Consider the following 17,782-nt stretch of genomic DNA (forward strand, 5'->3'; position numbering starts at 1 on the left):
AAAATGTTTTTTTTTTTATATTTTTAAAAACGCAATGTTTTTAATTTTTACAAACCTGCGTCCAATTGCTCTTACTGTAAATTGCAATATATAGTGAAAATCGCGGTCTCTTTTGAAGCTCAACATATAGTCAAGCTTCAGAGGAGGACCAAGATGGCAGTGAAGGGGGCCTTCTGTTGTGTGTGGAGAGAGCTTAGCTCCTGAGCCACATCCACTCGTGATCACCCCCACAACCACATACATGGACTTCAAACCCTTACAAAATATCACAGACAATTATTCTTTCAGTACTACCCATCCAACAACTTTGAGAAGCTAGTATGTGGTTTCCTTCCGACAGTCCAACCCCGGATACTTGCTAAATAATGGAAAACAATAAGAAATAATAACAAATGTAAGATTTTTTTTAATTTAAAAATACAAAACATGGAGTTAAAAAGCGCTCATCCTATAAAAGCAATAAAATAGAATACAAGCACCTCATGGTTCGCCGATCCACAAGCTCACCCTTTACCCTTCTATTCAAAACAAGAGGAAAAACAAAATGTAATGAGCGATATACCGTACTTCTCTGTGACCTATTTTACATTTTTAGCCTAAAAAACATAGCACGGTCAATTGGTTTTTCTCTTTATGTCCTTATTTTGCTTTTGGGATTCTAAGCACTGATCCCATTTTTTAACCAATTCCTTTTGAGGTAATTATATGGATTGTAGAGGTGTCACAAATACTGTGTGTGTGTTCAAAAGTTGACCATTAAATGTAGGAATTAAACTGAATTTTCCAAAAAAGAAATAAGAATAATAAAGGGGACCGAGCGCTCCTAATAGTGAGAATCTGCCAGCCTTCTCTCCATGTAAAAGATGCCTGGCACATGAAAACGCGCCATTTAACCTCTGGGTAGTGCCACTTGGAAATATATTGGAAATTATATATATGGATCTATAATTTTAACTCCCAGTATGTCAGATAAATACAGCATTGAATATCACCGTAATATATAAGGTGCCAACACATCTATGTATCATCTGCAAAGACTAATTTGACGTATGTTCAATTACCCAGTTCAAATATGTATAGGAAGCGCCATGAGCCAATTAATAGGGTGGTTTTTTTTGTTTGTTTTTTTGGGGGAGGGGTTGTACATGTTTGCACTGTAAAATAAAACAGATCTAGATAGAAGCCGGACAAGCCGACTTCCTATCCATCGGAGGTAATGGTCACCAACACAGCCACCCCCCTTTTGTAACTAGGAATCCAAAATGTTTATGGTCAAGGCTCTTCCAACTCTGTCATCATCCATCAAGTTCATAGTTTAAAATAAGTAAAAAATGTTCCAGTACTGAGAACTGTCTCTGAGTTTCAGCTAAAATACACTGGGGAGAGGGGGGTCCCGAAAAGATGACCCCATATTAGCGTTGCATACCCTACAAAGGGCTTCAAGAGATTGGTCATCCTCCATTGTGCAATGATCCTCTGAGCTTTCTTCTTCACTGGATCCTCTTATTCCTCCTTTTTATTCTCTTTCACACGTCTGAGGTAAACAAGTGGGATCAGGAACGAGACGGCACAGACGGTGAAGCAGGCTTCAGCTCCAATCAGCCAGTAGACTGCCGGGAAAATGCACTAGTTACACAAAGTATCACATCAAAATGCCCCCCCGACAAACGTTCAAGGATCTACAAACTGCATCAGTTTCCAGCTGTGTAGTAGTGATCCCTGAATTTCCTGTGTTGGGTGATGGTCTTTCTCTTGCCCCACACATTTTTAAGGACATATGGATGTAAAACAGGTGGGGTGGGTTTCTCCAATGTAAAGATCAACTTTTACTCTGCCAAGTCTACCAAATATTACATGGTTGGCCATGCAATCCTACATTTCTCTGATAGTGACCACTGCACTGGAAAAATATGGCCACCTGCAACGTCAGAAGGTGATCAAGGGTCTTATATGAAAGGGGTTGTCTGTTGGGATTGAGCAGCACCAGACATCCCTTTATCTAAGGGTTGTCATTATGTGTGACCTCAAGTGTAGGGTGTGAGTGGGTGATCCAGGACTAAAGAACCCTCTTGGGCGAAGAGCTGCACCTTGTCCAAAAAGCAACACCAGTTTTTAGAAATGATCCATGGTAGACAAGAATGAACATGTGAAAACAACTTGCTTTTCATATGTTCAGGCTTTTGAGTGTCTTAAAGGGATTACTATGTGACTGCAGACTTGTGAATCTTCACAGCACACTGAGAATTCTCCGGTGTCAATGCCAGGAGAAGGCGGGCTGTGTGACTACAATTATGCGATTTGCACACATTCAGTAACCTGCCAACTAGACGTGTGCAGCCTCGCTCAATTCAAGTGAATAGAGCGAGGCCAGACACGTCTAGTCTGAATGTGACTGGAAGTTTGCAAATCACATACTTGCTGTCACTAACAGCAACGGAGAATCCTCACAGCGCGTAGTGCTAGGTACAAGTCTGCAGTCACTAAGGCTGGACAACCCCTTTAACGTCTTCAGGTTTTCAAAGGATGTCAAGCAGTGAAAAGTAATGAGCGTCTCATTCTTTAGAAATTTTCTGCTCTGATGACACTCTACGCTTGGAGAAAGACGTCTGTTTGAGCGTAATCCCAGTGCTTTCACTTCAAATAGATAAATTTCTTCATTGATGGAGTGAAAAAAAAAAAAAAACACACATCTGGAAAAGGCCAGAATAAAAGATGCCACAAATATTCCAGAACAATGATATAAAAAAAAAGGCCACGATCAAAAACATCGAAAAAGCGCCCAAGAAAAAAATCAAAAAATGCTCTTCCACTGGAAAACAAAGGGTCGTTTTTTGGCCGCTTTAAAAAATGTAAAAAAAAAATCTCGCCATGTGCACAAACCCTTAGTAGTAGCTTAAGCCTATTCAGGAGGGTCTAACTGGGGGAACCCACTGTATTAACTAGGAATTCTATGGGGTTTTTTTTAGAACGCAGGCCTCCCTTTACTGTAATGCTGCATATCATATGGCAGAGAAGTGAACAACAGTGATCTCTTAGGTGCCTCATTATTATCCATGATGGAAGGTGAATGTGGAGCACATTGGGTGGAGACATCCCGTGAGATTCGTGTGTTGTCAAAACAGCCATTAACTAGTAATGGATGATTTACTCTGGGCTGATGTTTGGATGTAACGGTTCAGATTTGTGCTGACTGATAGTTTCCTGTTTTATGTTCTCCATAAACGCTCTGAAATCTTGGCCTCCCTCCAATGTGAGCACACCCAGCCCACCAGCAACATGAGAACTTCTCCCAACGCCGGCACAGTTCATCCGGACACAGGGGTCTAATCTAATCATCCTGAGCTAAGTATAGCGAGCGGACACTCACGGGTTGCTGATAAGATAGGCCCCACCGCTCGGGCGAGAGCCCCCAGGCTCCGGAGGATTCCCATCACTGTACCCTTCTGACTGGCTGAACCTGAAGAAAGAAAGCGACACATGATATAACAGTGCACAAAATATTACCATGCAAATTGCCTCTTCAGAGAGGAAGAGGACTTAAACTCTATAGCGCCACCTGTTGGAAGCAGCAATCCTACAAGTCACTATCGACCCTTTAACAAGTCTTATGACTTAGGATAAAAGCCTAATCAGAATCTCAGTTTGCAGGCACAGTTTCGGGGTATTGCCCCTCGTCAGTGCAAAGTATGAGATCTGATTTGGCTAGTTCTCATACTTTGCACTGACGAGGGGCAATACCCCGAAACACCGTATCAGCAAATCGAAAATCTGGTTTGGCTTTTATCCGAAGTCATAGTGCAAGACTCGTTAAAGGGTCGATAGTGACTTGTAGGATCACGGCTTCCAAACAGGTGGCGCTATAGAGTTCAAGTCCTCTTCCACTCTGAAGAAGCAAATTGCATATTAAATTTCCCAGAGGAGCATTGCACGGCGAATAAGCCTCCTTACATTGGCATGCCAGAGCCAGTTTGACTTAAGATATCTTGTTTTGCACAAAAAACGAACAAGCAAGACATTTACTGCAAGAACTGAACTCAGGCAACAACAGAATTATGAATGCAGCTCTATTATACTTTACCTGGAAAAATTGCTTTAACTTCAAAAAGAGACTATCTTACTGAAATTTGGACTGTATATACCTTGGTTCATGAGAAACTTATGTTTTAAAGCAGGTGTTGAAAATGTCCGCCATTCCATATTGATGAATGTATTTGCAGAATGTCTGGGGTCACAGCCTGAACTTCTCGCTGTGTGTTCTCTCAGAGTGCTTGTAATGTTCGTGGTTTGTTACTCTACACCAAACCCTTCAATTGGCCCCAAAGGAAAGAATCTGGCAGTGGCTGGATCAGTACAGTGACTCTGTATGGGCAAACACCGCCTTTCTTGGCCGCTCGTTGACATGTAGACTATGACAAGCCTGACTACTAGAGAAACCCTGTGCAACGATTTACATGGAGATGCCAGAAGTCGCTGTGTCACATCTTGAATTGTTTCCTCAAACATTTTCGGACGTCCTCCATAATGCCTATCCAGTAATGTTCCTGTGCATTACAGCTTATTCACCAATGACAGGATACACTGTTGGGAAGGCGGATTTCAACTTCAAATTTTTTTTAGAAATTCACTTTGGCTCCTCTTTAAAGGACTCCGTTTTCAAAAAAGTTTTCACAATGAAAACACGCTCCTCCAAGCGGTATCTGTACATTGTTAACAAATGAAGAAGGGATTCAGCCGGAGTGAAATGCAAACACCACACAGTCTATCTGTACGCCTTTCTGCATGTCGGGAGTTTATCTCACAACGGAGACAACCGGCGGGGCGATAAAATCAGCGAGATCACTCAGCGAGAGGATGTTTCTCGTCGTCGTGGTTCATTGCACTCTCACTTCTCGTGAACCAAAATATGTAGAAACCAAATTTCAGTACGATAGATGGTCTCTTTTAGAAGTTACAGAAATTTTTCCAGGTAAAGTAGTGAGTGAATCACCCTGTATAATACATGCTTTAGATTAGTAACAGTTCAAGAGAAGTAATGTATGTACCAGCAGAATAGTGAGTACAGCTCTGTAGTATAATGCAGTATATATTTCAGGATAAGTAATGTATGTACACAGTGACTGCACCAGCAGAATAGAGAGTTCAGCTCTGGAGTATAATATAGGATGTAACTCAGGATCACTACAGGATAAGTAATGTATGTACACAGTGACTCCACCAGCAGAATAGTGAGTGCAGCTCTGGGGTATAACACAGGATGTAACTCAGGATCACTACAGGATAAGTAATGTAATGTATGTACACAGAGACTGCACCAGCAGAATAGAGAGTTCAGCTCTGGAGTATAATATAGGATGTAACTCAGGATCACTACAGGATAAGTAATGTATGTACACAGTGACTGCACCAGCAGAATAGCGAGTTCAGCTCTGGAGTATAATACAGGATGTAACTCAGGATCAGTATAAGATAAGTAAATCGCATGTATTGTGTAATGTAATGTAGTTAGTAGGGTTGAGCGAGTATGTTCTGTTTAGAGTATGCTCGGGCGAGCTCCGAGTATTTACAGCTGCTCGGTGATATGGTTGAATCGCTCTCGTGTGCATGATTTGCAACGGTTTGACAGCTTTATTACATGTGAGGAATGTGTAAGAAATAGATATTCCTCCCATGTAGTAAAACTGTCAAACACTTGCAAATCATTCACACGAAAGCGATTCAACCTCATCACCGAGCAGCTATAAATATTCGGAGCTCGGCCCGAGCATACTCGGCGAAAGGGTTAATAGAACATACTCGCTCAACACTAGTAGTTACCCAACCTTTCCTATAGATTTATTCTATATCTAAACTGGTGCAATGTGTCCTGTGTAAATAGCAGGTGTATTAGAACAAGGGACAATCCAATAAATCAATATGTAACACCCTAATCAGAATATTAGATATGTATGATCCCGCGGACTTTGGATCCTAATACCCTGATCATGTATCCAAACTGGTAAACACAAGATTACAGATTAATGAATGAAGCACAAAAAGTATGGATTTAATGATTGATTGCAGAGTGTACGGACCCAATATGCCGGCAGGTCTGTGCCCCGCTCTGGGTCTATATACATTGCATTATGTACCCTCACACTTATTCTTTTTTCTAAGTTTGCTGCCAAATGCATCTAACATTTGTTATGTGTCAGGATTATACAATGTGTATATTGGGATTGTGTTATGTGCTTTACAATACGTCATTCACTACAATACAATGTTACATTATGAAAATAACAGAAATTATTATTATTATTATTATCAGCGTAACAGAAAAGTGCAGAACTGCGGCTTCCTTATAGTGGATGAAGGAGGCACTGCCTGGCAATCCTCTATGAATAGCCCACAGTATACACAGGATTTGATTATTTTAACCCATTACATACTGTAATTCTGCTTGCAGCTAAAAGGCATGAAATATATCTGAGGCCGAATGCTGTTTATTGCACCTTAATCCCATCATGAAGATGCATAAGGCTGCTGCAAGGGATAGGCACAATAGGCAGCCGCCTAGGGTCCCATTGAGTGGAGGGGATTCAAATTGTGTACTTAAAGAAATTTTCAAACCATTGTCCAGCCGTCTTTCTAAGCTTCAAGAACTATTTCTAAACACTCACTGAAATTTATTATGCATGGGAACACAGACTTAAGTTACGGTCACACTATCAGTATTTCACATCAGTATTTGTAAATCTAAACCAGGAGTGGGTTATAAATACAGAAGTGGTGACGTGTTTCTATTATACTTTTCCTCGGATACTGATGTAAAATACTGACCAAATACTGAATGTGTGAATGTGGCCTTCGTGTGAAATTCTATGGAGGAAACTTCTCCCAAAAATCCTGACTCTCCTTATCTAAATGTGGGAGTTTGACAATGAAAGATATTTTGTAAAGAAAAAAAAAATGGAGTGGGTGAGACCGCTCAGACTACACAGGGTTTGTTTGTAGTCTGCTACCATGGATACACATAGGTCAGCAAAGATAAGATTTTTTTTAAATATAGTTTTACATGCAATAAACAAAAGTTCCAAAAATTTACAGCCCCTTATAAGATTCTCATGTCACTTACCATATGTTGAAACCAATGAGGATAAACAAGGAACCACAATGGCTGCCGCTGGAACAGAAAACAGATAAAAAGGTTGAACGGAAACTATACAAGATACAGAATTGAATCCCTCGTATATTCCTCTACCATAGTAATGCATTAATGGAGGTGTGAAGATCCGGATCTTCCGTGGGTGTAACGCTAGTCAGACAACACAGGGTGAGGGTAAAACACTGTGGCAATACTTTATTGAACCACAAAGCGGACAATAAACACACAGAACAGTCCCAGCAAATACCCAAGATGGTACAACATTACACAGTCTCACCCTTCCTTCTCCGCCCGCCTGGGATAGAACAGCTGCGATTATGGAGACTTCCAGGGCCAACTACCTCAACCAGTAGCCCCCACCGCTTCTGGCGGGCCCCCACAGAGAGAAGGTAGCGGCAAGCTTAGGAAGCTAGCAGTCCATAGAGGTACAAGGCCAGGAGACCCGAGGGTCCCACCCTGGCCTCTCTGAGAGTTTCCATGGTGCCAGTTGACTGGTGGGTTCTAATCTGGCTTCTCCGAGTGTCTCCGTGGGTTGAAGGAGACTGGTGGGTCCCTACTGACAACCAAAAACAACATATCCATGAGGCCAAGAGACTTCTTCGTTCCAACCTGGTCTTCCCAAAATGTATCCATGTCTCTCTGATGGTGAAATTGAGCAGATCCGTATCTTTCCAGTCAGGGCCGATACCCTTAGACTAGAATCATGTAGAATACAAATCTGTGTCTGTTTAGGTAATGCCCTGCAATCCATCTGCGGTCCTGAAGGATGTCTGTCATTCTCCTTGTAAAGTCCAATCTCTGTTTCAAGTCTGACTGCTACAAAAACACATGTCCCTTCTGCTTCTCTGAGCTCAGCCCCCTGAATGGCAGAATTGCTCTCACCCTCCTCCCCCAAAGCTAAGTGTGCATTAGTGAAGGTATCTTTCTCAGGTGACGTCATCACCTGGGTCTACATGTGAGACTCCCTGTGGTGAAGGCTCCGCCGGATCTTCTTTCAACACTCACACAATTGGCCTAGACGATTTTTTGTACAATGGTTAGAGGTTCCTGAGATACTAATGAGATTAGTGGTATGCTGGACACTTTGCAAGTTAAATTAGTGTACATAAATTGACGAGCAAGCAGAACATTAGTAAAACAGCCAGCAATCTCTAATAAAAACAAAATAATGTATTTCTCTTGGATTATCAAATCTAATCGTCTGGCTAATTAAGATTTCACACTGTATTATCACAGGAGGAGTCCCAGACAGGCGCTGAACTTGGCGCTCCTTTTATATCATGCAAAAATTAATTTCTGGATTGCTTTCTTAACAAAACTCAATCATGTGACGGATCGCTAGGGAAAAACAGCAGAAAATAGATGACAGCTGGAGTGCAGGACTCTAGATATTGGGGATCCTGGCTCAGAATGTAGTAGTACTGTATAGTAGCATATAATACGGCCTTATGGTTTCCATTTACACATAAGTATGCAGTTTGGCACGCTGTCATAACGGAGAATCTGTCAGTCAGTTTAACTCATTCTGAAGCCAGCAATAGACATATAGAAGGCAAACGGAGCAAAAAGGTGTAACATTTTTTAATGTGACTCAATTGCAAAAAAAATTTTTTTTTTTAGGCATTTAAAAAATAATGGCCCCAAAAGATGGACAACCCCTTTAATTTGTTACAGCCTTACTATGTTGCAATATGTGTTCAATCTAATCCAAATTTAAAAAAACTTTAACCTCTTTGTACCCACCAATATTAAGAAAATAAGCCCCAAAAGTAGTATTCGTATTGTTATTATTTTTTGTTGCCAAATGAACTTTAAAATTGCTTAATGCAATTAGAAGGTTCAGCTCTGGAAAAAAAAAATTAAGGGTCCTATTAAATTGACAGTAAGCAGAGGTCTTGGAAACTAGGAGAAATTGAAAAAGCAAAAAAACAAAAAAAACAAAGTGATCCAATTTTGTGTTTTATTTCACAGTGAATAATCTTTATTCCTTGAAAATGTAACACCCCTCTGATCGCCAACCCTCGTCCAAGTCTTCGGCTATTGTATAGTTGTCTGTAGTCACAGCAAATATCGTATAGGACATAAATCTCTATGTGATGACTGGAGGATAAAAACACCATCAAATACAGAATCTTATGATATAAGTACAGCAGACATTGCCCCCTACTGGCACCAAAGCAAAATTAACCCCCAAAAATAGGAAAATCAAAATTTATTAGTAGGATAAATAAGGTAAAATGGTGGAGATTACTGGCCTCACGCCGCTTTAGGTTTGTTTGATGCAGTAATGAATGGTTTCAAGGGAAAGGGGGATAATCAACACTAAAAAAACGAGCACAAAGACTGAACGACTCCCAGAGAACGGCTTTGTCATATGTTCCAAATTAGCAGAGCGGGGCGTAGACCGGTGGCCCGACTCCAAGCTGCCATCACTGTGTAAGCTGAACAATTGCTATGTAAAGCGGGACCCCAGGTTAGGATCAGCTAATACTTGTAGGAGTGAGGTTCACTAACAAGAAGGCGGCGGACCTCCATAATTATACGCCCACGGAAATCAATTATACAAGGGGATTTGTAACTGGGGGCGTCGGGTACAAAAGAATAAAAAAAAGTAACCCTACACTAAACGGTACCAGGTATAGACCAAAAACACCACCGAGAAATCATCGATCCTGGCACACACAGAAGTGACAGCGGCAATGGCCATATAGATCATTAACCCCCTAGACACCGCAGCCAATATTCATTTTTGCATTTTTGGGTTTTTTCTTCTCTTCTTTAAAAAGCCACAACTTTTTTTTTTTTTTTTTTTTTTTTTCGACTGACATAGCCGCATGAGGATTGGTTTTCAGTTGAGTGACCAACTCCATTTTAGTAAATTAAAAAGAAAATTGCAATTCCATCATTGTTTTCTTTGGCGTTTGTTTTTACAATGTTTATTGTGTGGTACAAATGACCTGGCAATGCGAGTCTTCAGGTCTACACACAAAATTGTTGGTACCCCTCGTTTAATGAAAGAAAAACCCACAATGGTCACAGAAATAACTTGAATCTGACAAAAGTAATAAATTAAAAATATATGAAAATGAACAAATGAAAGTCAGACATTGCTTTTCTGCTTCCACAGAATTTAAAAAAAAATTAATCTCATGAAATAGGCCTGGACAGAAATGATGGTACTCTTCAACATAATATTATGTTGAACAACCTTTTGAGGCAATCACTGCAATCAAACCATTCCTGTAACTGTGAATGAGACTTCTGCACCTCTTAAATCCGCAATCCTTTGATCACCTGTTCAATATGTAAACCACAAGGATTACTATACTTAATTAAATGCTTGACAGCGGCATTTAAAAAGGTTATACAGCAGCTCTGGTCACTATTGTTAGCAGAAAAACACAGGCCAATTATAACATATTGAACAGAACATGGTGCCAAGACCAAATGACCGGCACCACGTCCAAAATGCCTACTCAAATAAATGCATACAAAAACAGGAGGACACTTGAGTATAGTGGCAAGCAATTAGTACAATTTTATTTAAATACATCATTCAAGATTTATATCGAAAAAATGTTTAAAATAGCAGAATGGGGTAAGGTGCAAGGTGCTCAAAGCTGGGGGGTACCCTGAGGGGATGGGCGGTATAGAATGGTCAATTAGTCCATATAGTTAGAGAGTCAGGGGTGAGTACATATAACAAAGAGCAAAATCATGTACAGTGGCAATCAAAGTTGATACAATGAAATGTACAAAGAGGCCAAAGGCGCATCTTTACCCGTTCACTGCTGGGGACTCTCTTGCGGGGCTCTGGGCTTCTTCCATATCTTTGGCCTGTGGTGAGTCTATATTCATCCATATTATAGGGACCACATACCTGACTCACACTCCTTGAGTTAGTACTAGGATACTTTTTTGTATTAGGATCTGGTCTTGTTGCATGAGGCTTTGGCCTCTTTGTACATTTCATTGTATCAACTTTGATTGCCACTGTACATGATTTTGCTCTATGTTATATGTACTCACCGCTGACTCTCTAACTATATGGACTAATTGACCATTCTATACCGCCCATCCCCCCAGGGTACCCCCCAGCTTTGAGCACCTTGCACCTTACCCCCTTCTGCTATTTTAAACATTTTTTCGATATAAATCTTGAATGATGTATTTAAATAAAATTGTACTAATTGCTTGCCACTATACTCAAGTGTCCTCCTGTTTTTGTGTCACTATTGTTAGCAGCCTGCTCCACTCCCGATCCTCAGCCCACCCCACTCCCGAGCCCACTCCATACACTTGCACCCAAAGGATGTTCACATGGTCTCAGAAGGGACTAAAGGCCCCGTCACACTTAGCGACGTTGCAACGATCCCGACAACGATACGACCTGTCAGGGATCGTTGCTGCGTCGCTATGTGGTCGCTGGTGAGCTGTCAAACAGGCAGGCTCACCAACGATCAGGGGAGCAGCGACATCGTGGAAAGAATCTTTCCACGATGTCCTGCTCCTGGTTACCAGCCTGCTGAAGCAGGAGCAGGCTGGTAACCATGATAAACATCGGGTTACTAGGGGCACACGCGCTCCTAGTAACCCGTTGTTTATCATGGTTACCACTCTGCTACAGTGAGCGGGAGGTTACCGCTCACTTTAGCAGGCTCGTAACCATGATAAACAACGGGTTACTAGGTGCGCGTGTGCCCCTAGTAACCCGATGTTTAACATAGTTACCAGCCTGATCGCTGCTCCCGCTGGTCACATACAGAGATGTGTGCTGACCAGCGGGAGGGCAACGACCAAAAAATGGTCCAGGACACTTTGCAGCGATCAGCGACCTCACAGCAGGGGCCTGATCGTTGCAAAGTGTCACACATAGCGACATCGCTGGTGAGGTCGCTGTTGCGTCATCAAAACCGTGACACAGCAGCGATCTCGCTATGTGAGATGGGGGCTTTACAGACATCAATGTCTACCCGGATAATGAGAATTGGTTAGTGCAGCCAATGATCCTCAGCACAAAAGCCAAATTGGTGCTGGCATCACAAGTATTCGCTTTTACTTGTTTCTGATCACATAGAAGTCAAAGGTTCGTCTGAACCAAGCGCGAGATGTAAAGATCTAGAGCCTTGGTATACAACTGTTACTTACACTACCTTCATGATGTCCTTTTAAATAGATTCAGAAGGATATAGGATCATAGACTATGGAGTACTTTGATGGGAAAAAAAAAAAAAAAAAAAACTGACCAGCACCTCCTAACAGAATGAAGCATGTGTGAACAGGTGCAAGCTGATGTAACTGTAATATATACATATTAGAGAGTGCAGCATCCTCTGTGTGCGCGAAGACATGTGCAAACATTGAATATTTGAGATAGAATATAGTTATTAAAATGGAAGTACTTCGTGCACAAATTGACCAATTGATGAGAGCCCACCAGCCATGACAAGGCTCTGATGGGACCCTAACCTTTTCTATTAGATATGCATCTCCCGGGGCAAATTTAAAGAGCTGGTTTGATCCACTGATAATTAAAAAAAGGGTTTTGGCCCAGGAGAGGAATATTTGATATAAATAGTTACGGTCCCATCAGAGTAAGGTCACCTTGTCATGGCTAGTGGGCTCACAAAAATTGGTCAATTTGTGCACCAAGTACCTTCATTTTATAAATATATGCTATATAGCAGTAATACAGATTACATTTAACATTCAATGTTTTGCATACATAATAGCGCATACAGAATGCTGCGGCCGCACTCTCTGGTTTGTAAGGGGTACTTTAAATGTAATTTAAGGGTACTTAATTGACACATCGAGAAACCCTCCTTTGGAGTATACTGAAATCTTCTATATCTCATATTTTATGAAATGGTACGATAAGATAATAGAAAATGAGCCTGGTCAGAACTTACCAAAAGAATAGAGGAGAAGCCCGCAGCCCAGCGTGGTCAGGCCGTTTGCCCATCCTATCAGCAGGAAGGCTGGGATGAGAAGAATGATGGCCTGCAGAGCAGAGGAGACACCGTGTATAAAGAGCAGGGATATTAATATACAAAGAGCATCATCATCATCATCTTAAAATGTCAGGATTCTGGGTCCTGGAGAAAGAAAAATAAAATCCAGATCTGATGTTTTATAAACACCACCTACAGAAGTTACTTAAAGGGTAACTCTGGTAAGACCTGATTCTTCCACCATTATGCTTCATTAGATCTAGCATACTAACTAGTATCCAAAATAGGGGCGAGACACACCAGATCTCCGCACTCGAACGACATAACTTACTATACGGGCTAGGAGACCACGTAAGGTCTTATGCAGTCTCCATCATCCCATTGTATGGAGCCATAAGCGCTGTTGTAGATGCCTGTGTAATGCACCATGTTACAAAACGGAGAATATCTCCATAATGAAGTATCTGGCGGAGCATAGCGCAGCTTTTTTTTCTCCCAGACTTCATACAGAGGTATACAAAAAGATAGACTCACATTTTGGGAAATACAACCATGATACCCATCAATTAAATCTCTGATTCTAATAGAGTGTGGAAATTTAAAAGTTCTATTTTACCCAAAAACTTAGTAGTTTTAAATTCTTTTTTTTTTGGGTTGTATACTTACATTTCTTTAATATCAGAGCTATTATTTTATTGACCCATCAAACAACTCTAGAGATGAACAAATCAATTCACAGGACTCCAGTCAAGCGACCTCATTAATATTCAGTGTCTGCCAAACGGGAGCCCTGCGGACTGCCCCCTAGCTGCTGGCATCCCAGCTCCTATTAATTAGGTGGCCTGGTGCAACGTCATGTGTGCGTCACGCCGCAACGATGACCTCACACCAGGTCGGCTAATTAAAAAATGAGTCAAGGATGCTGTCAGGTAGGTGGCCACTTGCAGGGCTTCCATTTGGCAGACACTGACTACTGATGTGGCCGCTGGACCGCATTCCTGCTAATTGATTACACCTTTCTAATCTCAAACATCCTGTGATTTCAACATGAGCCTTAATCTCTAGGTTTGGATCTAGTTAGGCCTCATCCAGAAGTCTGTTTTTGACGTAAATGTTCTGTATATTTCATTTACCCTAATCTGCCCCAAAAACAGAAGTAGGTAAGTGTACACCCATTAATCATTACTCCCATCATTAGTCACTACTTCTATGCCATTAGGCAGTGGTTGATGGATCATTCATTCAGTTCCGGCAAATATCTAACATACCAGTTGCCTATTGGAATAAGGTCGTCTTACTGATCTGCCGGGAGGATACGGGCACCATGGCCCTCGTACTGTGACGTCACTGCATAGTTACCCGCTTCACAGCTTTCACTTCATTTCCTGGTCTGATTCTCCGAGCGTATCCGCCCTGGATCACAGCCATGGTAATACCGATGAAGAAGAACATCTTCCCCTGCTGCATGCTGCCAGAGAGAAATCAAACAGAGCAGGTTATGGGGCTTCACAGCCGGGAACATTCCCATGATGTTCGTGCACTGTTTATCCGAGATCTGATCACTTCCAGATGTTCTCTGGACAACCCAAAACCACATGTTTATATTAGTTTGGGCCTCAACTTTTTTTATTTGGTTATCCAGCTTTCGTGAAATATTTTTCATGCAGAATTATATGGGCCTGGGTGCAATTCCCACTTCTACACCCTCTTAGCTACAACACTGTTTCCCTTGCTGGAGCAGCAGTATGTGCTCAAGTGCTGCTTTTCCTATTACAACTGGCGATAAAAAGGTGAAATATTAAAGGGTTTTTCCAATTTTGGAAAACCCACATTCTCCGGCTACAGTTTGTTTAAAAAAAACAAACAAACTGATCTTTACTCACCCTCCCCGGGTCCAGCACCTAGTCTCAACCGCTGTTGCCTGTGTCTGTTATTTTCTACAGCAGTGATGTCAAGTCTACAGTGCTGCAGGCAATCATAGAAATCAGCGGTTCTGAACAGCTTGTGTTGTCAAATCGGGCAGAGCCGCTGAGCTTACAGATTAGCTGCAGCGCTGTCAACGCTGCAAGCAATAAAAGACACCGAGAGCAGGAGGAGACTCAGTGGTGGACCTGTGGAGGGCGAGTAAAGGACAGTTTACTACACCTTCGTCACTTCATGTCTGAAAAGTGATACACCCATAGTCACTACCCGGGAATATCTGTGATTACTGGGATGGATACACAAATGTACGGCATACGTAGGCATCATGCACAACGAGTCCATGTACAGCTCCCAATTCTGCCATATGGTGCCTCTAAGTAGCATGGGATTAAGGAGATGCCTTCCGGTGGGAATACAGTTATTGGCAGGAGCAGGGATACAGTTGGATGCTGTAATACAGATCCATTTAACTCCAGTGATCTTTAGGCTGTGTGCCCACTATGCGTTTTTTAAGCGTTTCTGCAGCGGCAATTCCGCTGCAGAAACGCTTAAAAAACGCTTGGTAGAAGGTCTATGTTCCCCAATGATAATCCGCATGTGCTGTGCACATGCTGCGGAAATTTCTGCTGTTGATCATCATTGCGGAAAAATCCGCAGCATTACCAATTATTTTGCGGAATCGCTGCATTTTCGCCGCCATTGACTTGCATTGAATGGCTTAATATCCGCATGACTACATGTGGACATGCGTATATTAAGCGATTCAATGTGCGGATGGTAACCGGGTCTGGAGAAGAGGAGACTCTCCTCCAGACCCGGGTACCATAGTACCTGTAAAAAAAAAAAAAAATAATTTAAAACTAAAAAAAAAATACATTATACTCACCTTCCGATGTCCCCCGGTCTCCATAGCGATGCGTCCTGGCTTCCCGGCGGCTTACGATGGTCTAAAAGGATGGTCTAATTTAGTCATGTAACAAGTCACGCGACCGCTGACGTCGGCGGTCACGTGACCTGTCACATGACTAAATGACATCATGGAAGGTCCTTTTAGACCACCGCGAGCTGTCCAACACACCGGACGCACCGGAGGAGACCGGGGGCCATCGGAAGGTGAGTATAATGTTTATTTTTTACCATTCTTTTACTATAAATTGGTCACACTATTTAAATCCATGCCGGTTGCATGGATTGATATAGTGTGACCAAGTTGACAAGCACTTTCCAAGTGATGCTAAAATCGCTTGGAAAGCGCTTGACAACCCGCATGCGGAAATGCATGTGAAGAAAGCTTCACATCCGTATGTCCCTGGCAGGAAAACGCATGTACAATCCGCATGTACAATCCGCATGTGTTTTTTCTGCCAGGGAGATGCAGAAACGCTCAGGAAAAATCCAGAGCATTTCTGCATCGTGAGCACATAGCCTTAAAGGCGTTTTCTCACAAACAAAAGTTAAGTTTAATCAATAGATCTTGGAATAATAATAATTTCCACAATTGGATGTATTTAAATAAAATGTTCCTGTGCTGAGATAATCTTATAAATGCTCCCCTGCTGTGTACTGTGTAATGGCTGTGTCTGACCGTACAGGAACATGGTCTGATCATACCACATCTCCTGGGCAGGGAGATGTGGTATGATCAGACCATGTTCCTGTACGGATACACTTTAAATCCATTTACAAGGATCTATTGGAGGGCAAGTCTCATGCCAGCAGCCGCGTAATTCCAGCTCCAGTAGCGTCCACTAAAGCTGCTGCAGTTAAAAAGCTTTTATAAGGATCGAGCTCGGCTGTCCACCGCAAGGCATCCTAGTGCCAGTCCCAGCCCCTATGCCTTGGGGTGCCTCCTGATGCTCTTCACTAAGTATCCCGTGGTCCCGAAGCATTTCCTTTGAAAAAATTAAGTGTCCAAACTACAGGTGGTGTAGCTTGCTTAACAGCCGGGATAATCCGCTGACTAGCAGACACTGCTACTAGGCACAAAGTATTTCCTGGGCTAGATGCAGTTAAAAATTAGTAAGTAGATACTCTCGTTGGATGCTGAGAAAGCATTCCATAGAGTCTCCTGGCACGCCATATATGATTCTCTTAAAAAGCTTGGGGTAGGGGTCTAGGGGACCCTTTTATAGCCAAAATCACGGCCCTGTATCACAATACGTCACCTAGGCTGAAGATAAATGGAACTGTAGCACCGAGGGCTCGGTTGCTACAGACGTATTGCACCTCACCCAGAGGTGTGATATCTCACTCTCAGATAAGGATGGAGTGTGGATCAGGACCCGACACCTGCATGCATTACACCACATTGCCGTGGGGCAGGGCGACCAATATGCCCCTGAGATGGGCACGACAGTCCCTGTCCCTGGCTGGAGTGGGGGGAGGGAACACTGAGGAAGGGGAACCCTGCAGTGCAGGAGCAGGGAGGAAGCAGTTCCTGGGTGCATTGAGAAGGGAGTATAAAAGGTGGGCACCATCTTAGTTCAGTGCAGAGAAGTCTGAGCAGAAGTGGCAGGGAGCAGGGGCTCTGCATGAGCTCTGCTCCGGAGGCGGGCCTAGTAACAGAGGCCCAGGCCTGCAAGAGGGAGAAGGAAGGAAGAGGAGCGGAGAAGGCTCCAGGAACGAGGAATGAAGGGATCCCAGGGGTGCGGACGGGCGAGTCGCCACCGCACGCCCGAATCCACCTGCGTGGAGGGGTCAGGCCAAAGGGGGAGACCGGTCCCCGAACTAGTGGAGGCAGGAAACGACCCTCAGCTAGAAACCG

At 42.6% G+C, this 17,782-nt stretch overlaps 1 protein-coding gene across 2 annotated transcripts in view; it reads right to left on the bottom strand.

The window, feature by feature from the left end:
• Positions 1-383: 383 nt before the first annotated feature.
• The window catches only part of MFSD10 (major facilitator superfamily domain containing 10), a 56,750-nt gene continuing 39,351 nt past the window's right edge, over positions 384-17,782 (bottom strand). For both annotated transcript variants that reach the window (XM_073657213.1, XM_073657219.1), the window contains 5 exons: positions 14,455-14,563; positions 13,054-13,144; positions 7,112-7,159; positions 3,368-3,457; positions 384-1,610 (listed from right to left, as the gene is read on the bottom strand). In XM_073657213.1, coding sequence (XP_073513314.1) covers positions 1,504-1,610; positions 3,368-3,457; positions 7,112-7,159; positions 13,054-13,144; positions 14,455-14,563 — 445 coding nt within the window. In that variant the 3' untranslated portion in view covers positions 384-1,503. The remainder of the gene's footprint in view (positions 1,611-3,367; positions 3,458-7,111; positions 7,160-13,053; positions 13,145-14,454; positions 14,564-17,782) is intronic.

Source organism: Phyllobates terribilis, unplaced genomic scaffold (assembly GCF_046119375.1).
Source record: "Phyllobates terribilis strain yellow unplaced genomic scaffold, ASM4611937v1 Scaffold_1__5_contigs__length_1240528914, whole genome shotgun sequence".
Lineage (NCBI taxonomy): Eukaryota > Metazoa > Chordata > Amphibia > Anura > Dendrobatidae > Phyllobates > Phyllobates terribilis.